The sequence below is a fragment of the Budorcas taxicolor genome, chromosome 18 (assembly GCF_023091745.1).
Source record: "Budorcas taxicolor isolate Tak-1 chromosome 18, Takin1.1, whole genome shotgun sequence".
In the NCBI taxonomy this organism is placed as follows: Eukaryota; Metazoa; Chordata; class Mammalia; order Artiodactyla; family Bovidae; genus Budorcas; species Budorcas taxicolor.
Window position 1 is genome coordinate 50,321,610 of NC_068927.1, and position 26,430 is coordinate 50,348,039.

General features: G+C 46.7%; 1 protein-coding gene across 4 annotated transcripts in view; it reads left to right on the top strand.

Moving 5' to 3' along the window:
- SAMD4B (sterile alpha motif domain containing 4B) overlaps positions 1–26,430 on the top strand; it is a 36,238-nt gene continuing 9,808 nt past the window's right edge. Inside the window, exons 1-4 of one of the 4 annotated variants that reach the window (XM_052656282.1) lie at positions 10,602–10,636; positions 10,750–10,834; positions 13,211–13,612; positions 22,562–23,032. In XM_052656282.1, coding sequence (XP_052512242.1) covers positions 13,417–13,612; positions 22,562–23,032 — 667 coding nt within the window. In that variant the 5' untranslated portion in view covers positions 10,602–10,636; positions 10,750–10,834; positions 13,211–13,416. Of the gene's footprint in view, positions 112–10,601; positions 10,637–10,749; positions 10,835–13,210; positions 13,613–22,561; positions 23,033–26,430 lie in introns of those variants that run through there. The other 3 variants (XM_052656279.1, XM_052656280.1, XM_052656281.1) reach the window with 3 other exon arrangements.

Sequence of the window (26,430 nt, forward strand, 5' to 3'; positions counted from 1 at the left end):
GCGGTGGTGGTCGGTGCGGGAGGAGGGAGGGGAGCTCGCGGGCCGGAGAGGGGGCGACGGTGGTGGCGGTGGCCTGAGGAGGCCCGGGCGGCGGCGGCGGCAGCCGAGGCGGTGAGTGGCGAGCAGAGCCAGGCGGACGCGGGGCGGCGGCGGGTCGGGGCTCTCGGGGCTCACCTCAGGGCGCCCCAGGCCGCGCGGACGGCCCCGCCCCCTCAGGGACCCCGGGCGGCGGCGGGCGCGGAGCGCGGGCCTCAGGGGTCCCGACCCTCGAGAGAATCTCTCACACTCGTACCCGGAGTCGCCCTCACAGGCCGCTTCTCGAGCTTCTCCCCGAATTCCTCGCCCCTCGGGGTGGCCCGGGAGCCCAGCCAGCGGCCCATCTCGTGATCCCCCCGCCCAGGTCTACCTCAGACACCTCCCTAGAGGGCACGCCCACAGACCCCCCCGAATCCACTCGAAGCCCTCCGTCCCCTCCCGCCGTGCGCAAGGCTTTTCGAGAGACCATCCCTGATATTTCCACGTCTGCTCCAGACTCTGTCCTACGCCTCAGAAATCTTCCTCAGAGAACCCTGCTCTGGCCCTAGATTCCCCGTCCTCCTCCTCAGTCTAGAAATATTCCCCCCGGGCCACTCCTCGTATTCCAACAATATGTGTCAGATATCTTCTCCAGGAGCCTCCCTCATAAGCCCTAAAAATCTTCAGATCAGAGACTCCCCGAAATCCCCTCCAGACCCCATGCATTCCAGAAATCTCCCCCGGCGACCTACTTCTCACATCCCAACAATATCGCCCAGACTTCCTTCTCACACATCCCAAGAATTTTCCCTCCCATCTATCCCCATACCAGCAATCGCCTTGGAGATTTTCCATTTATGGCCCCCAAATTTCAGAGCCCCTTCCCCTGGAATGCTCCTGATGTACCCTGGAAAATCTTCCAAAGAGACTTTCTGAAATGGCCTCGGATCCTCAAAACTCACCTGGAGCCCCACCCCTCCCCCAATTCATCTCCCATATACACTCCCTCCTCTGCATATACACATCCCAAAAGTCATCTCTTTGGACCCTTCCACACGTCCCAAAAATCTCTCCCAGAGATCTCTTCATGTTCCTCAAATCTCCCCACCCTGAAATGCTCTATAGAGCACCCTCATATACCCCAAAAGTCTTCCCATGAGACCCTCCTGACTTATGCCAAAAATCTCCAAAGATCCCCTGAATCTACAGAGAACTCTTTTTCCACATTCCACGAGCCTCTTCCAAAACCTTTTTTATGTATCCCAAATCTTTCCCATTAACCTACACAAAATGTTTCAAAAATTGCTTCCTAGGATTCCAAAAGGTTTCCCATAGTTTCTCTCTGATATTTTCTTCAATCCCCCTTAGAATCCTCCTTTCAAGGTCCCTCCTTATAGACCCGCTTTCTGATGAACTTTCCTCCTCACAACCCTTGTAAACCCTAAGACCCTTTCTTCTCAACCCCTCTGAGATGCAGTTTTTTAAGACCTCCTCATACCTTCTCAGAGACCCCAGGAACCCTCACGAGCCCTCTGAGATATGCCCTTAAAACCTCTCCTAGAGACTCTTCCAGTAACCCTTGAATCACTACTTACAGACCTCCTGCCTTACTGAGAGTGGAGAAGGAAATGGCAACCCAATCCAGTATTATTGTCTGGAGAATTCCATGGACAGAGGAGCCTGGGGTGCTGCAGTCCATGGAGTCACAAAGAGTCAGACTCGACTAAGTGACTAACACCACCACTACTACTACTTACTTACTATGAGACTTTTGCTAGATAATTCCCTCCCTGAACTCACCCTTACAGCTTCCCTCAAATCCTCTAGAACCCTCTGTGAAAGACACCCAACACCAATGCAGTCTTCCCTCAAAATAACTCTGAGCTCATTTTCTTAGAAAGTCCCAGAATTCTTTCTGAAAAACCCTTTACTATGACATTGCCACGTTCCCTCTCAGAAGAACCACCTTCCCCATATACCTTATTGAAGGCTTTACTCAGAGATTTCTCATCTGAGCTCTTTGAGAATTGTTCCTAAAAAGACCTCTGTCATCCTGCTCCAGTAAATCTAAGATCTCTCACAGAAGCCCACACATCCACAGACTCCTTTTAGAGAATTTTCTCCAAAATTGCTGTGCATCAACAACTCTACCACTTTGTGAGACTTCCTCAGAACACACTCTCAGATTCTCCCTCTGACATCTCCAAGAAACCTTATTCAAGGCCTTATTACATATCCCTTTTAGAACCTCCATTTATACCCTTTCATCTCCTCCATTCTCTTTCCTGTGAAATCCACTTAGAGATCCTTTTCAGATCTGAGCTTCTTTCCCCCATTATCCCACCATAGGCCCCCAGCATCCTACAGACTTCCCCTATCAGGAGCCTCTGTGTCCCCTTTTATTAAAAGATCCTCAAGAGATACCCTTACCCCTTGAAGTTCCAGCCCTCAGAGCTCTTTCTCTCAGGACATTTTTCTTTGGCTCTATCTTCATAGACCCCCCCCTCCCTTCAGATCTTCCCTTCAGAGATAGACCCTTTCTTAGACTTTTCTTGAGGACTCCCTCAATTTTCCTCTCAGAAGTTTTCTCCTTCCTTTTCCACATTGAGAGCTTCCTCACAAAAGAATCCCTCCCCATATAGTAGTCAAAGTGTTGACCCTGGACCAGCAGCACAAGCATCACCTGATAACTTGTTAGAAATGGAAATTCTTGGGTCGCAACCCAGACCTACTGAATCAGAAAGCCTGGCAGTAGCTATCTGTTTTTAGGAACCTTCCTGGTGATTCTGATGCATGCTCAAGTTTGAGAACCACTGCCCTCTAAGAGGGTTTCCCTTTCCCCACATAAAGGCCCCTTGAAAGATGCCTCAAAGTATGCCTCTGTGCCCTTCTGCTCACCCCCATTTTCCTGGGAGCCCCCTTTGTGAAGTCCTTACCTTCCAGAAGATTCCTTACCTTCCTTGAAAGGTTTCTGGCTTGTCCACAAGGTTACCCCACCCTCTGAGCAGTTACTTCAGATTCTGCCTTTGAATGGTTCCCTTTCAGATCTTCCTCAGCATTTTCTCCTTCTGGCTTCCTCTCTACTGCTCCATACCATCCCATATCCTTCAGTGTTTCTGGTTCAGGTTGCTCCCTCCTTGAACACACATGTCCATCTCTTCTTACCTATTCCTCATCTGTCCTTCTCCACATAAACACCCTTCCCTTAAGGCACCTTCCAGTCTTCATTCTCTTACTACCCAGGGCCTTCCATTGTACTTCGTAGAGCGCCACTCATCTCCCTTGTAGTTTTTCATGTACTTTTCCACTCACGCTGACCAGATTGGGAGTTTGGAAAGTACTGGAATGTAACTTGTCCTTCTCTGAATTCCACAAAGTGGGCTCTTCCCTCTGTAAGTTGTAGGGAATCATTGGCTAACCGGCAGCTAAGTTCGAGAAGAGTAAACAGATTACAAGGGTAACACTGGGGTCTGCCTTCAGGGAGCTCACAGCCCAGTAGAGAGGTTGGTCAGGTACATGGGACAGAATGTGAGGTAAAAACTATATACTGTGGGAATTTGGCAGTGAGAAAAGGAACCCTCTATCTGTAAAGACTTCATAGAAGAGGTGGTAAGACTGGGTGCTGTTCCACAAGAGTTGGGACAAGGATGATTGGCCTTCCAGGCAGAGGAAGCAGCTTATGCAGTTGATCAAAAGCAAGAAAGACTCTAACCCATGGCATCTATTCTCTTCACCTGAAGGACACAGATGAAAGAAAACAGATCTCCTCTATCTGCACTGTATTTGCCAGGTGCAGTTTAGTGACCCAAAGAGAAATAATGATCATTGTTTATTGAGTAATTATTATCTACCAGTCACTGTTGAAGTGCTTCACGTGTATTGTCTCATCTCATATCCACAGGAACTCTGTGAGGTAGCTAAAGTATGATTATCCTCATTTTACAAAGGATGAAATTGAGGACAAGTGGCTCAAATAGGTTTCTGGCTCTGTCCATCCCAGGATGATAGTGTCTGAAGTCAGAGTTGGATTTTCTCTTCAGGTAGACAGGATTTGCATCCCACTCATTGCTTACCCGTTTTGTGACCTACAACAAATTACTGAATTTCTCTAGCCCTTAGTTTCCAGAGTTAAAAAATGAAGGTAATAACAATACCTTACTTTATAGAATTGTTATAAGGCTTAAATAGTTAATATGTATATAGTACTTAGAACAAGGGCTTCCCTGGTGGCTCAGATAGAAAAGAATCTGTCCACAATGCAGAAGACCAGGGTTGATCCCTGGGTTGGGAAGATCCCCTGGAGGAGGAAATGGCAGCCCACTCCAGTATTCTTACCTGGAGAATTTCATGGACAGAGGAGCTTGGCAGCCTACAGTCCGTGGTATGACAAAGAGTCGGACACAACTGAGTGACTGACACACAAACACTCACTTAGAACAATGCCCTGTATATGAAAGTGCTCAGTTTCAGAAAAAAAAAAAAGCTTGCAGCAGCCAAAACTCTAAAGATGTAAGTGGCATTACCTTAGCTCAAGTTGGCTTAATAAAAAAAAAAAGAATTAATTGCCTCGTGTTACTGAAAAGTCCAGAACTAGGATGGTTCCTAGATAGACCTAGCTGCATCCAGAAGTTCAAACAGTCTTCCTAGTAATCGCCCCATTTCTCCACTGACTTAACTTCATCCTCTGCTGGTTTCTCCTTTGTGACAACAAAATGGCCCTTAGCAACCCCAGACTTGATCTCTGCCTCCTTAGCAGTCTCAGTGGAAAGAGAACTCTTTGCTGAGAGCCCCAGTTTGAAAACAGTTTCTTCTCTGAGCTAACTGTGAGACAGTGACAGAAGATTCGCAGAGACATGTTTTAGGTGAGCAGTGCTCTTAGAGATTCTCTTGCTGAACCAGATAGAACTGTGATTCCATCCTTTGACCTTTGAGTGTTGATGATAGTCCCCTCCTCACTGTTCCCCAGCCCCAGTCATTCTCTTCTCTATGATCGTTTGGATCCAGAGATTGTTTTTGGCTAGTCTGACCCCACCAGACTTGACTTTGGGATCTCACTGGTGGAAACAGAGCTTCCCTGGTAACTCAGCTGATAAAAGAGTCCACCTGCAATGCAGGAGGACACGACTGAAACGACTTAGCAGCAGCAGCAGCAATGTGGGAGACCTGGGTTTGATCCCTGGGTTGGGAAGATCCCCTGGAGAAGGGAATGGCCTCCCACTCCAGTATTCTGGCCTGGAGAATTCCATGGACTGTATAGTCCGTGGGGTCGCAAAGAGTCAGACATGCCTGAACGATTTTCACTTGGGAGAAACAGGAATGAGATGACTGACTTGGTTTGGTTATAGTCTTGAGGTAGTAGAATCCAGGAGTACTGGTGTTCAGTTCCCTACCTCAACTTTGGGTTTCCAGTACTCAGAGCTTTAGAAGAGGGTTAAATAGGTTACTGTGAGTAAGTTTTGTTTTGTTTGTTTTAGGGTAAATTTGTTGAATAGAGTCTGCTTGAGGGCAACAGAACAACATTATTATATAGAGTATGCACATCTCAAATGTCTCCAGCAGTCAAACAGTTTATGAAGGCACTTTTTAGGTACTGGAGATACAGCAGTGAATGAAATAGTCAAGGTCTTAGAGCTCTTGGATCTTATATTCTGATGGAGGGAAGATATATGAATAAGTCAGATAGGTGTGTGCTATGAAGGAATTAAATTGAATGGGTTAGGGGATTGTCCACTGTACACAGGGTGGTCAGAATTGGCCTTTTTGAGGAAGTGACAATTGAGCCTGATAACCTGAAAGATAAGAAGGCACCAGTTGTGAGAGGATCTGAGATTTGGGCATTCTAATTTAACCATTGTTACATGTGAAGAAAAGACTGCTGCAAGGTGGGGAAATTTTTCACAGATATTTATTAACAGTCTGTTATGTCCCAGGCACTGTGCTATATAACAATGAATAATACAGCCACAGTCTTCCTTTCCCTCATGGATCTTCCAGTCTAAGTGTTTCCAGAAGAGCTATAGCCTTAGAAGAAACACTTTTTGACAATGATATCAGACCAAAGATTCCTTCCTACTGGGGAGATGAGGAAGATTGGGGCACACATGAACCCAGATCTGACTGATGAAAAGGAACCAGCCATATGATGACCTGGGGAAGGACATTTCAGGTAGAGGAGTCAGCCAGCACGAAACCCCTGAGATGTGTAAGATCAGTGTGGCTGAAGTATAAGTGAGGCAGAAGGGGTAGGGGCTTGGAGTGGTTCACAGAGGCCAGATTATCTGGGGTCTTGTGGGCCATAAAAAGGAATTTACATTTTCACTTACAAGCATTTGGAAGCTCTTACAGGATTTCTAAAGCAAGACAGTAACATGATCTGTTTGTTTTTAAAGAAGATTTGGTTTCTGCAAGGAAAATGGGCAAGAATGGAAACAGGAGGCAATACATTCATCTAGATGAGAAAGGATGATGACTTGAATATGGTGGTAGTAGTAAAAATGGAGATACAGATACCTGTTTGGTGTTGAGCAAACAGGAGTTGATGGTGGGATTAGAGCGAGGAATCCAGGATGATAATACTAGCTAACATCTCTGTGAGGGTATTTATGCCTCACGACTCTGAGAGTAAGTGCTATTATTAAACCCATGTTACAGATGAGAAAACAAGCACAAGGTAAAATCACTTACTCCAAATTATGCAAATTTCCCATAGCTCCCCAGGCTGTGTTATCTTCCAGGAGGTCCTTCCTGGCTTTTCCCCTCCTCTCTTTCCCTTCTCCAGGACCATTCATACAAAACCCACAGTCTTGGTTGAGGCAATAATATATATGTTTTGTACACATATTTTAGGAGTTTCTGAAAATAATTCTTAGTTGGGCTCCCTTGGCTTCTCACATTCTCCTGTTCTCAAGTTGAGATAGTGAATTAACCATAGGTAACTAGCCTATTATCGTAATCATGAAATGAACAAGTTCCTCCAGGGCCTACATGGATGTTCTACGAGGGCTAGGGATAGGTGGGAAGGCTAATAGGACCCCTCATTTGTCCAGAGATGTTGCCATTAAAGTGTGTACACTTTGGTTGAACTTTCTAGGCAGTAGAAGGGAACATACAGGAGGCTGTAGCATTATACACAGTAACAAGCAAGAACTCTAAAACCAGAGTGCTTGGCCTTAAAAATCTCAGCTTAGCTGTGTAATCTTGGGTAGGTGACTTAACCTTCTCTGTGTGCCCGTGTCTTCATCTGTAAAATAAGGATATGTATGTATGTGTTTATAGTTTTTGAGATCATACAAGCTCATCAGTGGAAAGCTACTAGCATAAGACCTGGCACATAATACAATATGTGATATGTGAAGACATGTGAAACATCATTCTAAGTATCTTATTACATTGTTTCATTTCATTCTTAAGCTTCACTGAGGAAGAAACTGAGTAACTTGTGGAAGATCAGCATGGCAAGTTAGTGTCAGTAGGAGAGCTCAGGTTCAGCCAGGTTTGACTGACTCTGCAGTGCTACTTCTGAGAGAGGATAGCTGACCTCCAGAGGAGCTTCCTGTATGTGGGCTGCTTTTCACTGTTTGGAGAAAGAGCCAGTGACTAGTTTTTCCTGGAACATCTTAGCCAGTTTTTGTCTCTATTTCCCACCTTCCAGGGTTGGAAGATGCTTCTCAAGAAGGTTCCTTGGTCTCTTAGAGACTAAGTATGGTAGCCATATTGTTGGATTATTTGAAGGACTTAACCAGAAGGGTTCCCTTTAGTGTCTTTTCTCAAAGACAGGGAGTCATTTTTTGTCACCCAAGGATAAAGAGACCAGAGCAGTGGTGAATTCTCCTGTATGGGAACAGTCAAGGCTTAAAGTTGAAACGTTAAGTGGTAAAAACCCAAATCAGACTGGCCTCGGCCCAAAAGGAGTTTGTTGGTTCATGTAACTGAAAAGTCTGGGATGAGGAAGTGGGGTGAGAGGCTTCCAACTAGCTAGAGACAGGTCTTCTGATGATATGAACAAGTCTCTCTTTTCTCTCCACTTTTGACTTTGCTTTCATCTGTATTGGCTTCATTCTGAGATGGGCCCTCACTGTGAGGTAGCAGCAGTGGCAACCAGGAATATCAGGAAATAGTGTATAATCTGAGCAGCCCTAACCAAGAACTTATTTTCCCTAGTATTTACAACAAAGTCCAGGGAGGGCTTTCCGTGGCCAGGTTTTACTTTATGTCTACTCTTGGATCCAAGAAGGACAGTTAATTCTTCAAAGGGAATTTAGGGGCCTGGTACCAGAAGATGGGTGTGGATGTTTGGCAGGCAAATCCACTGAATCCATCATAGTAATTTGCTACCACAGTAAGATGCCTTCAAATAGTCAGTGCTGATGCTTTTGCCCTGGCTAATCTCACCAAGCCAAGTCATCCTTTCTCACTGTTGCCAAGCACCCAGGAGAGAAGCTGGAGGTCTTTGGCCCTTTGGTGGAAGAAAGCCATCCAGTCCTCGTCTGCAGTCACCATCTAGACCAAACACCCAGCATTCTTCTGTCTAAAACATAGGAACACTTCCTTTAGGGGTTATTTTTAATTATGCATTTATTTTTATTGAAGTATAGTTGATTTGCAGTGTTGTGTTAGTTTCTCATGTACAGCAAAGTGAATCAGCTATGTATGAGTAGTCTTTTTCATATTCTTTTCCATTATTGTTTATTACAAGATATCGAATAAAGTTCCCTGTGCTATGCAGTAGGACCTTGTTGTTTTATCTGTTTTATATATAGTAGATTGTATCTGCTGCTAATCCCAAACTCCTTATTTTTCTCTCCCGTGATAGTGACCGTTTGTTTCCTAAAGCCCCAGGGTTTCATGCAGAGTCTCCAAGCCTTCCTTGGACACTAGGTCCTCTCTCCTCATCACGTTTCCTGAGCAGTGAAATGGCTTGAAGATGTAGGACCTTCTCTACGCCCTTGCTAAGTGTTAGCTGCTCAGTGGTGTCCAACTCTTTGCAACCCCATGGATTGTAGCCCACCAGGCTCCTCTGTCCATGAGATTTCCCAAGCAAGAATATTAGACTGGGTTACCATTCCCTTCTCCAGGGATCTTCCAGACCCAGAGATCGAACCCCAGTCTCCCACACCGCAGGCAGATTCTTTGCTGTCTGAGCCACCAGAGAGGCCCTTAAGAGGGATATATATCAGACTTTTGATCTTTTCACAGTTTCTGTCTATCTGGCCTAAGCCACAGGCTTTGTTTCTTCTATATAGGGTTCATTGTTGCTGTTATAATATGAATTCGTTTCCAACATTTAAAAATAGGGGAATTTTAATTTAAAAATCTAGATTTCTGGCTCCTCTTTAAAAAAAAAAAATCTAACAATACTGGACCCAAATTCCTACATGGCAGCAGTTGATTAGAGCTCAATAGTAAATTCTCCCTTTAGACAATGTGTGTGCTTTTCAGCTCACCATTGCACTCACCGGTCTGCTCCATTCAAAATCTGGCCTTGTAAGCATCATGTTTGAGATCCTACTGTGTCCCAAGGCTTTGCTTCTAGCATTTGGCTTGGGGAAGAAGCTGGATTAATGTTCAGTCAGTAGTTTTATTTCGAGGGCACAGTGCTGTTGCTTAGAAAAAGTAGCCACCCAGTAAAAATGGTTATAGGCAAGAGTTCACAACTTAGGTCTGTTTGTGGATTTGGTCATCTTTTTGCCGTAAACACTGTTGGCATAGCAAACATCCCATCACAAATGTTCCCTCTGAAATAGTAACATGTCCTTCTGTCTTATGCGTTGCCACCCAGTGAAGGAATCCCTCCCACTCCCAAGGGATGTTCATCCAGCCTCTGCTTGACCACTTCCAGCAGCCGGGGAGCTTATTACCTCCTCACATGGCAGCCAGTTCCATTCTTGGACAGATACATTATTTTAAAATTCTTCCTTATGTTGAGGCAGCTGCTGTCTCCTTAGGACTGAAAGCCACAAAATACTGGAGCCGGGAAGGGAAACTGACTTTTTCAGGCACATGAACTACCACTCATCTGTCCAGTATCCAGGGGAAACATTGATAATCAATCACAGCACTCTCTCACTGAGCCAGAAAGTAGAATGCTGCCTTAGATTTCTTTAAAATTAAATTTATCTTTTAAAAATTACAAAAGTAATTTGTGTTCATGTGGAACAGTGAAATAGCACAAAGTTATATGAAAAGAGTGTAACTAATTCCTCCCTCTCCCCAAGGTAACCAATGTGAACGGCACAGGGTGTATCATTCTACACATTTCTCTATATACATAGGTGCATAGGCATTCATATATAATATATATAAGGAGTTTATATACAGCTTTTTCTTTTTCACTTTACAAAAATGACTGAACACATTTCTATGTACTTATGGACTAATTGTAACACTCTACGTTGTAGTTAAAGATCAAACACTACACATAGTTAGAAGCACATTGTTTGTATTCAGCTGTCAGAACCAAGCACATTTTTAATTACTACATAATATCCCCTTGTATGAGGTATTCTCCAATTTATTAATCTTTCTCCACTGATGGATATTCCTATTGCTTCATTTTTTTAGGATCCTTCTCACCACAGTGTTCGAGGCAGCCACTACCAATTGATTGGAGTTAGCCTGTGAGGTAAAACCCACTTGTCATGTCTGACCAGACTAGCTCAAAGATTAAAGTGACACAGTGGCTGGGGCAAGACTAGAACTGAATTTTCTTGACTTTCAACATTTCTCTTGTCTCAGGTTGCCTCTCACTTAGAGCCATCTACCCTGATTCTCCTCTGAAGTAAATAAACAACTCTAATTCTTCTGTGCGCTACCCCTTCAGGTATTTCAAGTCAGTTATGCCATTCCTCCTGAGTCTTCTCTTCAGGGGAAATTTCCCCAGTGCCTTCAAATTTTTCTCTTAGGGCAAGGTTTCCAAATCACTTTACCATCCTTTTGATCATTCCTTCTGTCGTCTTTGCCCCAAGGGCTGTAGAAGTCCCAAGTGTGGCTTCCATGCTCACTTTCATTCATCCATTCATTCATTAAGTATGTGTTGAACACCTTCTAAGTGCTAGTCACTATTCTGGGCCCTGGGCAGCTGTGTAGCTTGCAATTGTTGGGAAGAGAGAAACAACAAACAAATAAGATATCTGAGGGTGCCAAACTATATAGAATAAATTCAGTAGAGTGACAGAAATTTCTTAGATTTGGATGATCAGGGAAGATCTCTCTGAGGAAGTGACACTGAGCTGAGACCTGAGTGACAAATAAAAGCAAGCCATAGATAGGTTGGGGGAAGCTGTGCATAAGTCCAAGTGAACAAGAACTCGGTACACAGTGAGGTTGGAGCGGCCACCAGAGTCTTACAGGGAGCCCTCTACGCATTTTATTTAAATGCAGTGAAAAGTCATTGGAGGATTTTAAGCCAGGGAGGCAATATTTGATTTGTCATTGGGTTGTTTGGTTTTTTTTTTTTAATGTATTTAATTTTATTTTTGGCTGTGCTGGATATACGTTGCTGCTCAGGCTCTTCTCTAGTTGCAGGGAGCAAGGACTACTCTCTAGTTGCGGTGCTTGGGCTTCTCATTGCAGTGGCTTCTCTTGTTGCAGAGTGCAAGCTTTAGGGCCCGAGGGCTTCAGTAGTTTTGGCACGTAGGCTCAGTAGTTGCAGCTCATGGGCTCTAGAGCACAAACTCAGTAGTTAGGGCACCCAGGCTTAGTTGCTCTGTGGTGTATGGGATTTTCCTGGACGAGGGATCAAACCTGTGTCACCTGCATTGACAGGCAGATTTTTTACCACTGAGCCACTGGGGAAGCTCCTGATAGGTCGTTTAGAAAGATTTCTGGGAGGGTTGTTTAATTGGGAATAAGGTTTCATTTCCCCCCACACTTTCTCTTGTTTCTTGTATCCAAAAGGATCGACAGCCAGGCCAGTTTGCTCTGTTCAGGTGGCCCATGAGGGTCTGTGAGGTGAGGCACTGCCGTTGCCAGGTGCGCCTCCCAGCTGTCCTCAGCAGGAGCTTGGAATTCAGGGAGACAGCAGTAGCTCCCTAAGACCTAGCCCAGCAGGTTCAATGAATCTTTGTATGGAGTTCTCAGTCCTCTTGGCAGTCAGAGGGAGATGGAGCCAAATGTGGTTTCGGGATGGAGCCAAGGGCACGGGTTTCAGGAGAGACAGGGGAAATGTGAGTGGAGACCTGGATCAGGAGCCACTTAAAGAAAGGCTTCAGAGTAGTGTCCAGAAACCAATCAACTGAAGAATAGATCTGTTGTCTGCCCAGTTGACACAGCTTCTGTGTGGTTCCTGCCTAAGGAATTTGGACACTTCCTTGCTTTGGAGTTTTTAACATTTGATGTATCCCCTTCTCAGGTTAGTATCCTCTTGGCTTTTAGGAAAATGGATGACAAGCTCGCACCTCTGAGAGCCAAGGGGGCATCCCACTCCAGAGGACTTGAGTCAGGAGTATCCTTAAGGGAATGAGGAAGAACGCTGGGAGAGATTCACCTCAGAGCAAGGGTAAATGAGGTCTTAGAGATCAGAGTGGGAGAGCTTGGTTGGAGGGGATGAGATCCCCTCCGCCCCACCAGCATGTTAGAGATCTTTGAAAAGACCTCCTACCGTTAGGCACCCAGTTGCTGATCAGATGGCTATCCATGTACCTGAGATCTCCACTGGGGTCACCACTCACCCATATCCCAGCTTTGTGCATCTTAATTTGAAATAATACACAGACTCTGTAGGATCCTTTTAGCAGGCAAGCAGTGACTCGGCCCGGTCCCCTAGAGGAGGTGACCAGAGATCAGCAAGGTCAGGACATGTGCTCAGCATCACATGTCTGCTTAGTCATGTCACCTGGGGCCAGGTCTCCATTAACTCACATCTTTTGCCATAGTGTGCATTGTCTCCTGTTTCCATCTAGAAAATCTTACCAACTTACTCTCTGCTTTAAATCCACTTCCTTTGGCCCTGTGACAGCCAAAAGTGAGGGGCAGCATCTTCTCCTTTGTCTGAGTCTCTGAGTCCCAATCAAGAGTTTTCTCTGGCTCTTAAGGTTGGAGGGAGAGTTGGCTTAGTATCTGGTGTTGGCTTTCTTTCTCCCGGGAGCTCAGCAGAGTTGAGCTAAAGGGAAGACATGAGGCCTCCTTAACCTCTGAACCCACACTCACCAGACCAGTTCCAGCCCCTTCCCTCTGACCCGCTTTCTTCCTTTTCCAGGAGCCTGGAGAGGCGTGGCTGGACCAACACCTCCCCTGATGTGAGCAGGTGTCCTCTTCCCCTCATCACCCATTGCCGCTACGCCAGGGAACGTCCTCAAGCCCTGGCCCTCAGGGGAGAGGAAACAGGAGCCCAGAGCCGAGACCATGTGACGGCGCTGGCCCTCGCCACCGCCGTCCCCCCACCCTGGCCCCAGGCCTGGCACCATGATGTTCCGAGACCAGGTGGGCATCCTTGCTGGCTGGTTCAAGGGCTGGAATGAGTGTGAACAGACAGTGGCCCTGCTGTCACTTCTGAAGCGAGTCACGCGCACCCAGGCTCGCTTCCTGCAGCTCTGCCTGGAGCACTCACTGGCAGACTGCAATGACATTCACCTGCTGGAGTCGGAGGCCAACAGTGCTGGTGAGTCTCCACCCCCAGAGATGGGCGCAAGGTGGGAGGGAGACCTGGGATGGAAACATGTCAGGTGGCTGAGGAGGCCTACCCAGCAAAGGTGCTAAGAAATGTGGTTCTAGGCTTGTTGGTAGGTGAGGAGTCCCTGACCTCTAAAGTCATCATCATGTCTCTTCTGGGGCTTTGCTGTCAGAATCCTCAGACATGGAATGGGACACTCCTGGGGGAGTGCAGTGCAGATTAGAAACTACCCACAGCAGAGGAGGGATTACATAGGGCAGCTGACAAGAACAGAATGAAGCCATTACCTATGAAAGGGGGATGGAAGGTGAGCATTCATTCATTTCTCAAGCTCCAGGACATCAGAGCTAAGAGGGAATTTTAGAACTCTTCCAAAAGTTACAAGTCATATTATTCTTTATCCCCCTCGAAGGTAGGTTGCACCTAAGGCATAAACAGTTTCAAGAGAGTTTTGAATTTACATGTAGTCCAAATTAGTTTCCTGAACACTCAGTAAAGTAAAGAAGTACTCTTTGTCTCATGAGGGTGACACTGGTGTGGGTGAAGCAAGGCTTCTCTAGAACCTCTCCCTCAGACCTGAATTGTAGATAGAAGTCAGTCCAGAGAACTATCTCACAGGGCACTGCTGAAGCCATTCAGGCCTTCTGGGGCTTCCCAAGTCTGGATGGAGAGGTGTTGACCTTGGTGACAGGTGGGAGAGATGGAAACCAAAGTGAAGTGAAAGTCGCTCAGTCATGTCCAACTCTTTGCGACCCCATGGACTATACAGACCATGGAACTCTCCAGGCCAGAATACTGGAATGGGTTGCCTTTCCCTTCTCCAGGGGATCTTCCCAACCCAGGGATTGAACCCAGGTTTCCCTCATTGCAGGCGGATTCTTTACCAGCTGAGCCACAAGGGAAGCCCATGGAAACCAAAGAGAGGGAGTATATGCACCTGAAAGCTAGCTGGATGGGGGTGGTACCCAGGGACCCATGTAGAGTGTGCCCTAATGTTTCCACCTTCTTCCTCATGATAGCAGTTCACACTGAGTCCCTACAACAAGCCAAGTACTAACTTTACTTATATAGTAACTTTGAAAAGTGTTCTTCGTGACTCTAGAATCAGACTGTCTAGGTTTAAATCCCAGTTCTGTCACTTGCTATATAATCAAGTAACTTCACCTTTCTAAGCCCTGGTTTCCTCACCTTAAAATCAAGATGAAAACTGTGCTTACCTTATAGGTTAGTTATGGGCCCTGAGAACAATGTCTGGCATGCAGTAAACACTCAATAATGTTAATTGTTGTTTTTATTGTCAGTAACTCGTTTCGCCCATATAACAACCCCTTGAGATAGGTAATGTTGCTTTCCCCTTTTTATAGGTGAGAAAAATCATCATGGGATGCTAGGATTGGGATTTGGGGACCCCCAGAACTGCTTCCACCTCCTCTGAGGCCTACCCACCTTAGCAGTCACGTTTTTTTTTTTTTTTTACAAATCACAGAAGTGCCGTGGTTTTAGGGGAAGTCAGTTCCTCAGGCCAGGAGTCACCAGCTTATGTTCCTGTCTCAGACAGTGAGCAGCAGGAACCCAGCTTGGCTGCAGCCAGCTCACACCTCAGCTGTTTCACAGTTCTCCCATCCTCCCCACCAAGGAGGGTTCTTCTCTGTTCTAGCACCAGGGCAGGGGACCTGTGGTTGTGGTATGGCTGTACCCCCAGCATAGGAGCTCCTTTGGGGCAGACCAGTGTCTTAAGCAGCTTGGTCATGCATCCCCACCATGCCATTCTGAGCAGAGAGTTGGATGAGCCCTGGGTGCCAATCCTGGCCATCTATCAGAATCGCTGGTTGCTTACTGTCGTTTATTTACTAGAGCATTTTTAGTTTTTGCTTTTGTTTTCAAAATTTGCAGTAAAATCAAACCATATGAAAGATGAAAAGTGAGGTCTTCTAGACTTCCACATTCCCAATTTGTGTATGTTTTATAAGAGATTCTGTGCACATTAAAGCACATTCTGCACTTGAGTACATTCAAGTTCTCCCTCCAGCTTTTTCTTTATTTTGATGGTTTTAGCACATAGAGCATCACACATATAAATTTGGGTTTTTTTCCACTTAAAAATGGAACTTTAGGATCATTCCTTATTCAACACATACACCTCATTGTTGTTAATGGCTGCTTGATAGTAAGAATAGTAAAGTAACAGAGCCTGACCTGTGTATCAAGCAGTGCTTTACTTATATTATTCATAATCCTCACAACAGCTCTGTAAGGAAGATCTTATAACTCCCCCATTTACAAATGAGACAGGTCTGTGACTTGCCTTGATTGTACAACTGGTCAGAGGTAGAGCTGGAGTTTGACTCTAAAGGTCTTGCTCTTAAAAGGAGTACTATATTGAGTACCCTTTAAGCATCTCTAGGATAAATTCCTAGAATTCTGTGGGACTGCTAGTTTGAAGTTATATACATTTAAAATATCTATTGTTACCACATTGCCGTTGAAAGACATGACATACCTTATACCAAGAACCTGAGACCCATCTCAGACAGTTGGCCTTAAGATGTTGTGGTTAATGCCTGTCCTTGAGAATTGCCTTGCAATGACTTGACTGGTGAATGAATATATGAATCAAGGTCTTTATCCCCAGCCCCATGTCAGGTGGTAAGAATAAAACAAGTTGGTACTTAGGTGGATGGAGAGTTAGGGAAAACTTAGAGTGAGGGAAGAGAGGGCAGGCAATGGTGTGTTCTGGAGTCAGCAGGAAGCCTGCCAGGATTAGAGCAAAAACATGACTGGAAAGAGAGGTGATCATAGAGATCAGTCCTTTGGACCCTGAATGCCTCGTCCTAATAGGCATGGGGGCTCCAAGCCTGTGTTTCCTGTCTCACTCCCAATCTCACTGGTGAAGGAAGGAGCTATGCGCTGGACTTGGAGACCTCCCTTGTAGGAGGAGCTCTGCATTCTCTTGTCCATTATGGCTTTCCCATCCTGTTGTGTTTCCCAAATTTACGTCATCATCAGAATCACCTGATGGGGGAGAATGTGACCTAAAATCAGATTCCTGGGCCCCTGTCCCAGACCCACTGAATCAGAATCCTTAGAGGATAGGCCTGTTAATGGGCACCCTGGTTCTTCTGCTGACTAGGCAGTTTGAGAGATGATTCTGTACTGATGATTCATTTGTCATGGGACATGAGAACAGGAATCAGGACACCCAAGAGTTCTAGATCAAGCTCTGCCACTAACACCTCTTGTGACCTGGGCCAGCCCCATCCCTCTTGGGCCTGAGGATTCTCATCTAGACAAGGAAGGGATTGTTCTAGATACTCTCCTAGTGCAGCAGTAGTTCCTAGTATTTTATGGAATGGGCACCTCAGAGAACCTGTCCCTCCTTCCCACCAAGATGCACACTTACCCTGCAAACCAAATCTTTCAGTTCAGTTGGTCTACCTTTTCTTGGATAAGGATTACCTATTATAGGGTCTGATGCTCTTTGTCAATCCCTTTGGGCCAGGAGAGCAGAACAGTGAGGCAGATTCTCTGCCTTTTTCTGGGGGTTTGTACTTCATGTCTCACCCACCCAACCCTGCTACTTCTTTCAGTTCTCCCAGGGAGAGCCTGGGTTCAAGTTTGGGTCTGGGTCAGAGCTGCTTACCCCCCCATAGCCTCCTCAGAATGGGCCAGAGAGTACAGAGAGCTGAATTTTGGTAAGTGGGTCCCCATGGTGGCTTCATGTCAGAATCACTTTATAAAAAGAACCTGAGGCCTAGGTCCTATCTCCAGAGATTTTGGTGTTTTTTAAGCTTGCTGTTTGGCACTTACGTACATTCAGTGGAGAACTGCTGTTCTTGCTGACACTGACTCTGGGTGGGCCCATTAAGGTGGTGAGGGTACTGTCACATGACCTACTGGAAGTGGAGAGTTGGGAGGCATGGAAGAGGCACTGGTCTGGGCTGTCCCTTCCTCTCAAGCAGCTAGAAGGGTAGAAGGAAGTCCCCCAGCCCACGCAGCCAGTGTTGGTTTCATGGGAGCAGAGTCTGAGATAAAACCTGGAAACAGAAAAGCAACACCCCAGGGGTCTCTGGAAACAGGGAAGGAGAAGCCCCAGGTTCCCGTTGTCACTATCCCTGTTCCTTGTCTCAGTGCTGTCTGCCCTGCCTACTTGCAGCTACAATAGTAATCCTATCACCCGCGCCCCACCCCCACCTTCCCATGATGACTTGGAGCCCAAGGGTGGGGCCCGGGAAGCTGGAGTCTCCTTCTCTCCCTGGTCCTCTGGCTTCCTGGGCCACATTTCCTGCGTTTCTTCTCTCCTCCTGTTCTCTGAGTCAGAGTCCCTGTATCCAGCAGGTTTAAGCCCTTCCCTCCTTGGCTCATTGAATCTGGGTGGGGAAACTGAGGTCAAGAGGGGCCTGTGGCTGAGTGAGTCACCCAAGCTCAACTCTGATACTTCCACCCTCCCCTTTCAAGCTCTACTAACACAGTTCATCAAACAAAAATGTGAGCCCCTTTGCCCTCCCCTACGTTTGTGTGAGATGGGGTGAAGCATAGAAGAGCATGTTGGAGCCAAAACCCAGCCCCTCTGACTAGTGCCACAGGCTGCCGAGATTGTTGCAACAGCCCAGCATGTAAAAATGAGTTTCTTCTTATGGCAGTCTCCAAGATATATTTGGCTCCTGTGATTTGCAGCACCCAGGGTCATGACCTACTTAGCTCTGGTCACCTGGCCAAGGAGAGCACTTTTACACAGTCTCCCTCATCCTCTCTGGAGTCCAGGTTTGCAGCTTGGTGAGCTGCAGTCATTGACGTCATGGCATTCCCCAGTCCCCTCCCCCATCCGCCCACCTCCAGAATTTCATCACTGCATATTGTGCCTCTAGCTCAGAGGAACCAGAAACGTGTCTGTTTTTGGTAAATAACTGCATGAAATTCCCCACCCTTGTCGGGAATCTTAAGGGGGAGACCCAGATGTGCTCTCCTATGTGAATTGCTCCCTCTAGCCCCAAAATAGCTTGACTCTAGATCTCAACCAGCAGCCAACAACAATAATAGTTGAAGTGCATGGAGCAGTTAACACAGATCAGATGCTTTGCACGATTATCTCATTGAATCTTTAAAACAACCCTGTGTTTTAAAGGCTTTAAATACCCTCATTATACAGAAGAGGAAACCAAGGCTCAGAGAGGTTAAAGGACTGGCCCACAGTTATACTGACTTGTGTCTTAGAGGCAAAGCTAGATTTTGAATCCAGGCAGTTTTGCCTCTTGAACTTATACTCTTTACACCATATAATCTGCTAGGACATGAGACAGAGTGACCTGAGGACAGAGTGATCCTAGACAGGGTATATTATACACACACAGACAATACTGCCTTCCAGGGGACCGTCTGGGTTCAGCTGTACCAGTATTCATTGGGGCTCTGCTGTGCCTCAGCTCTGGGCCAGACTCTTCTGATCTGGGCAGGAACCTAGAAGTTTCATCCCCACCCATCATTTTCAGCCCCCACTGGGCTCACCCCAAGGGCCCTGAGGCTGCCCAGAGTCCTTGGACCAGCTCCAGTGTTCACTGATGCTTTCCATTCTTGAGAGGCCCACCCTTTTCAGCACATTGCCGCACAGATACATGAACACACATTTCCCTAGGGTCAGCCTCCATTCATCTAAAACCACTTTCCCCTTTCACTGCAGTAGAACAAGGTCCTTCATTGAGCCCAACCCTTGGGGCTCTTCTGTCATGTCCCCTGGCAGTACCAGAGGAGAAACTGTGCCCCTTAGCTCTGGAGTCCTGGCAGTACTCTGGGGGTGGGGGAGGGACTAGACAAGGCTTTTCTCTGTCCCAGATGCCTCCAGCTACCCTGTAAGGACTAAACAACAGCAACTGAGAGCATCAGGGTAGGGCTAAAGGGGTAGGCCAACTGCGCTGGAGGAGAAGGGAGAAAATCACCTATCACTGAGTCACATACTGAATGTTTACTATGGGCACACTCTGTCAGGTGCTTTATGTGGATTGTCTTCCCTAAATCCTCTTAGCAGCCCTGTGATCCCTCTTTCACAGAGGAGGAAGCACGTTGTCCCAATCTGTACCACACAGCTAGGGTGCAAGCCCTTGACTTTCTGTCCCTCATCTTCAGTCACTGTATTTCTTCTTCCTTCTCATCAGGAACTGAAAACTTGGGGACTTAGTCAAGGAGATAGAGTGCCAGGGAGTTCCTTTCCCTGTGATCCAGTGGCATATGGAGGTGGGAGAACTCAAACAGTGAAGGCTCCCTGAAGTCAGGAAGACTTGTCCCACCTTGAAAAGATCTTTCGATATGGAGATGACCTAAGAGAACGCTTCATGGTCATGGGGAGCTAGTTCAGGAGATTAAAGACGGAGGGGATGAGGTTTCCTGGCCTCGTGTGCCAGGTCCTGAAAGGGATCTGGAAAGCCAGGAACAAGGGGAAGAAGAAGATAATGGTATTGGAGAGATACAGTGGAGGGTTATGGGATTATGCTTAGTACTGTTATTGTGTAGTTAGTTCTATTTTGGCCAGTACTGTGGATAAGCATGAACTGGTGACTCTGAATAAATGGATGAACCCTTGAGCACTTTAACAGCTTAGGGTAGAAAGGCCAGGCAAGAAAAGGTGCACTGATATGGCCAGGAGTTTGGACTTGTATGTGTTTTGTTTTCTTAGAGCTACAAGTGTAAGAATTAAAAGTTCATATGAATTCCCAAGCCACAGATTTCCAGACACATCATTAAGAGAAATAAATGTGTATAAAAAAGGTATTTCTCAGGTTTTTATGCCATGTTCCCAGTGGCCAGGTGTCCAGCCTATAGTGTGGGCAGAGGTGACCAGAAGTGCTTAGAGTATTAAGCCTTAAGGATATTGAGATGAGACACCTTTGGAGGCAGAGGGACCCAGATCAGGGCTCACTTGAAATCCAGATGCCTGAAATTCTGAGCCTCTTCTGTATATGTCCATTCCTAGCCTCTCTGTTTCCTGGTCTGGGAGTTAGCTTATGCTTTGAGAATCTTTGTGGGTATTTGAAAAGAAGAAGCTTGTGTAAGGTATAACCACGATGGTGTTGGGAATGACAGCTGATGTTTACTGAGGACTTACTTCACGTCCTGCTTTGTGCTGTGGTCTAAATTCATGGCAACCATGCCAGGTAGGAATGATTCTAAGTCTCTGTTTAAGCTAGAGAAAGGGCTCTCTGCAATGATCATGTTTATGTCAGTAAGTAGGAGAGGAGGGACATGGGCCACATCACTGCCTGTTCTTTTTCCTCACTCTCCCCTCTGGGGTTCTAGCTCCATTCAGCTCCTTTGTGCCTTTCTGAGACCTTACCATTAGCCCAATAACTCACCTCTCAGAACTCCCTTGTTTATTGTTGGAAGATCGTTACTGTGGGTGCAGGTATGAGCTCAGTTGCCCAAGAGTGAGAATAGAGTTGATCCTGATCATTGTCTTTTTTTTCAAGTGTTGGTATTCTTTGTCCTTTTTCCTTTCCCCGTCAGCATTACCTGCCATCCTCCACTCCATTAAGCTAGTTGTGGAAGTGATAACAAGGTTTTCAAGGAGGGACAGTCAGTCCTTTAACAGTTCCTTCCCAAGGCCTCCTTTGTGGGACTAGCTTGGGGCCTTATTCTCTGGGAGCTCACTTCTGAGAACAAGGAAGCCTCACTCATCTTCACAGTACAGATAGGCCCTCAGACTATGGGTTGGTATAGAAAGGAGACATCACCAGATCCCCAAGGCGTGGAGTAGCCAGGGAAGACGTCCTGAAGAAGGACAGGTGTTTAGGCAATCCATAAAAGACTCATAATTTGGATAGGAGGAAGAAGACTGTTGCAGACTAAAACCTTGATTCTCAGCCTGAGTGTAGAAGTTTGGATAAATATGGCATTTAGAGAGCTCCAGGGAAGATGGGGTATCCTAAACCAAGTCTTTATCTGGAAGAATGCCCTAGAAATGAAGGTGATGTTGGGCTAGGAGCTCTTGAACTTGAGTCTATTGGTGCTGGTTGCCATTATAAGCTTCAGGTCAGGAACATGATATCCTGGTGTGCTTTAGGAAGATAAATCCATCTGGTATATGGAATGAACTGGAAGGGTAGAATCTAGAGGCTGATTGCAATTTAAAAAGCAGCCATCAGCATTTATTAGATATGTTCTATATGCCAGGCCACATTCCATTTTTTATTAACTCATTGAATCTCAGAGCAACATTGTGAATTGGGTACTAAATTTTTCAGGTGAGGAAATCAGTGCTCTGTGAAGTTCAAGTGACTTTTCTAAGGTCAAGCTAGTAAGTTGGGGGAGTCCAGACCATCTGATTCCCAAGCCCAAGCTTTTTTTTTTGGCTGCACTACACAGCATGTGCCTGGAGAATAGGGATGGGGGAGCCTGGTGGGCTGCTGTCTATGGGGTCACACACAGTCAGACACGACTGAAGTGACTTAGCAGCAGCAGCAGTACACAGCATGTGAGATTTTAGTTCCCCGACCAGGGACTGAATCCTGCCCTCTGCACTGGACTGCCAGGGAAGTCCTGAGCCCAAGCTTTTAACCAATATATTATATTCTGTTGTCCTCCAAGTCAGGATAAAGGCTGTTTTGACAGGGGAAAGAGGGTAGAGGCCATGAAGGTAAGGAGTAGGGATACAACAAGAAGAGCAGGCCTGGGGACAGCAGGAGGGACTCAGGTTCTGGAGTGGCATGTTTGGCTGATTAGGAGCCATAGCAGGTTTCTGAGAGTAGGAATAATGAAACCGGAAAAAAGAAAATTACCGTGGAAGCACGCAGAGTATGTTAGATATCACTTATATGAGGGACAAGATTGGAGTCATGAAAGGAGAAGGGAATGAGATTGGAGCTGAGGGAATGGATTGTAGACACCTTTCCTGGTTTTATGGGGGGTCCCCCACCCTGGCTGCCCTGACATTCCTTCTTGTCCCCTCTGCAGCCATTGTCAGCCAGTGGCAGCAGGAGTCCAAAGAGAAGGTGGTGTCCCTCCTGCTGTCCCACCTACCCCTGCTTCAGCCAGGCAACACGGAAGCCAAGTCGGAGTACATGAGGCTGCTGCAGAAAGTGCTGGCCTACTCGATCGAGAGCAATGCCTTCATCGAGGAGAGCCGCCAGCTGCTTTCCTATGCCCTCATCCACCCGGCCACCACACTGGAGGACCGCAATGCACTGGCCCTCTGGCTCAGCCACTTGGAAGAGCGGCTAGCTAGCGGCTTTCGCACCCGACCTGAGCCCACCTACCACTCTCGCCAGGGCTCGGATGAGTGGGGTGGCCCTGCAGAGCTGGGCCCTGGGGATGCAGGGCCAGCCTGGCAGGACAAGCCACCCCGGGAAAATGGACATGTGCCCTTCCACCCACCCAGCTCAGTGCCGCCAGCCATCAACAGTATTGGGAGCAACGCAAATGCAGGTGAGGAGGTGGGAGTTCCTGGGAAGCCACGCCTACTTGAAAAGGGTCAGACTGGGCTCTCTCTTCATTCACTCTGTCCCTGGGCAAGTCAAATAACCAACCTCTCTGGGCCTGTGAGTCAGTGTAGAGGTTGTGAACTGGCATTCCCAGAGCCATTTCTGACACGCCAACATGCTTTATTGAGCCCAAACTCAACAAAACTTTGGTTTTATTTTGTTACATTTTAAAATAAATCAGCAATGTAAGGAATTTTCCCCTAAAAATCCAGATATCAGCTTTTCTTAAAAAATCAAATGATCAGGTAAATCAAGGCCTGTGGTCTGGTGGCAGTCATAAGATGGAGTTAAATATTGGTTACCACCTTTAGACCTACACGTGTCCCAATAGGCCTCTGCCGCAACCATCCAACTTCGGGCACGTGTGATAACTGCCTGACCTCTGAAAGCATTGAGTTCATGACCATAATTTGAAGTTCTTTCTAGCTCAGACATTCTGGATTTTTGTATCTGGCTCCAGCTTACCAGACTCATTTCTGAGAAGTGTATGTTTGTAAGCCTGTTCATATAAGATGTAACTCATACTGCAAGGCATTAGTAATAGTAGATAACATTGTTTAGCATTGACTGTGCTAGGTGCTCTATTTTTAAAAGCATTTTGCAGGCATGGTCTCCTTTAATCTTCATCACAACAGTATCATTAGCTCCATTCTGCCGATGAAGGCACTGAGACACAAAGAGATGAAGTCTTGTATTCAAGGCGACAAAGCAAGTAGTGAAACTGGCCAGGGTTTAGACCAGGCAGCCTGATACCAGTGCTTGCCTCTGATGCTATGCTATCCTCCAACTAAGTGGTCTCAAAATGACTCTCCTAGTTAGTACCTCCAGAGGCTGGGGTGAGCAGGGGGCTGGTATTCCAGTCAGATTTTTGTTTTTTGATTTTTTAATTTTTATTAGAGTATAGTTGCTTTCTGGTTTTTAAAGTGTTAGTTGAAATGAATAGGATAAAGGAGACTGACATTTCCAAGGATTGATGAAGTGATAGTCACGTGACCTGACTCAGGGCAAGAAGTTGCCAAGATTTAACTTCAAAATGCCAGCTGCCTTTTGCAAGCCCTGGTTAAAGCAGGCCAGGTGAGGGCGACAATAAAAACATTGCCTGTGCCAGGGGCAGAGTGAACCTTGGGTCTTTGGTACCGAGCTGTATGGCGCCTAGTACATATCAGTTACCCCTGAGCCTCTTTCTTCCCCAGTTGAATGTGGATATCCTAGTCACCTGCTTCCCTCCCAAGTGTTGGCAAGAATCAGGAAAGATAGAGGGATAGAGGGGCATTTCCAGGAGCTCTAGCAACAACCCAAGGTGTCTTGGACCTTTTTTTCCAGTCTCAGAGCATGACAGTTCCTGTGTCCAACTTGGGAGGGTATATTGATAATTCTAGCTAAAATATATTCAACGTTTAGTCTTTGCCAGGAGCTGTTCTGAGAACTTTATACTTAAAAATTCATTGGCTGAGTCACAGAAAAGTCACTTGTCCAAGGTGGTGTAGCCAGAATTTAAATCCCAGCAGTCTGGCTATACAGCTCATATTCTTTATTACTGTGCTACACCACCCCCACCTAAAAGTGACCCTCCCAGAGATGCTCATCGAGGGGAGGGGTCATCCATGCAGGGTGCCCATACTTGCAGCAACTTTAAAAGACCAGGCTGGAGCAATGTTGGATAGGGGATTTGAACCAGAAGAGAAATTGGACATTTCAAGTACAGGGCATAGCATGGATTGAAGGTATAGATAGGGATGTCAAATTGGAGGGAATGGTATGTAGACAGGTCTGGCAAGGATGGAGAGGTGCAGGGATTTAAATGAGTAATAGCCATAGCAAATACTCATGTTTACCATGGGTCTGCCCCTGTACCAAAAACTTCACATGAAAGTGGAAACAAAGGAGGAAATGAAGTGACTTGCCCAGGATCGTGAAGTTAATAGGTGGCTGAGCCAGAATTTGAACTCAGGTCTGTCTTGACTCTCAGATCTCAGTATGTTCAGTTCAGTTCAGTTCAGTCGCTCAGTCATGCCCGACTCTTTGCGACCCCATGGACTGCAACCCACCAGGCTTCTCTGTCCATGAGATTTTCCAGGCGAGGATACTGGAGTGGGTTGCCATTTCCTTCTCCAGGGGATCTTCCCAACCCAGGGATCGAACCCGGGTTTCCTGCACTGCAGGCAGATTCTTTACCAACTGAGCTACAAGGATTAGGGTCACATTTGGGGGCAAGGGCAGGAGGGCTTGAAGGATAAGATGAAGCTTTTCAATTTAAGGCAATTGCAGGAAACAGGAAGTCATTAAAATATTTTTGAGTGGGGAGTGAGGATTGGCCTGTAAGGGCAGGCAGGGTGGGTTTGGGGTTCTGCCAAGGACAGACCAGGGTTTCTTGGAGAGTGCAAGGCCCTGGATATCTGGCCAGCATTCCTGTTTTTATAGTTCTCATGCTGTGGCCAGCCTCCACCCTAGTGTGGGGCCAAGCAGGGCTTCTCAGGAACTACACAATCGTTCCAATCAGGATAATTTCCTGTCCTCTAAGCCTCGCCTGCCCCCTTCTTGGCTGAGAGGGGAGAAAGGAGGAAGCCAGGGGCACCAGGACAAGCCAAAAAAAAAGCCCTGCGTTAAGGGTTCTCCAGCCCCCCATGCCCAGGGGGTGACATCCATTACAAGTCGAGAGGCTTTGGAGGAGCCCCATGCAGAGGATCCCAGAGGTCACTGATAATGGGTGGAGGGTAGCCTTCATCGGTGGGATCAGTGCACTGCCCCCTCCCTGAAGTGACTTCCTGGTTAGGAGCGTAGATAACTGTCACAGGTGAGGGAAGGTGCTTTGGGGGCCTGTGCCAGGCTGGGTGTCCTGAATCTGGGTATCAGTGAGGCACTCACAGGAAACCCAGCCGTTCCATCAGAAATGAGGCTAGGGTTCTTCTGTCTCTGCCTCCTAACTCTTTATGGGAACTGGGGTGAGGGACTTCTGTTCCCTAGACCTTGATGGTCTCACCTACCCAGCATGAGGCTTTTTGGCTTTGTTTTCTTTTCCTTTTTGACTTGGGGTACTTCTAGATTTCCTGTGTCAAGCTCAGAGGCCCCCTTAGCACTCTTAGGATAATGGGTGTCCTCCTTTTGGAGTCATTGAATTTTCAGGCATTCCTGTGTCTTGGCCTGTCTTGGGGATGCAGAAATGGTTGGGCAAGCTTGCCGCCATCCTACACAAGCCCAGATTCCAGTGGGAGGCAGCCTAGGGAAGGGACAGGAGGGCTGGACTTGAGATAGCAGCACAGGGGCTCAGGGCACACAGAGGAGACAGTTGCAGAAGAGGGGACATTTGAGCCAGGAATGAAGGCCAAAGTGGCTGGCAGTTAA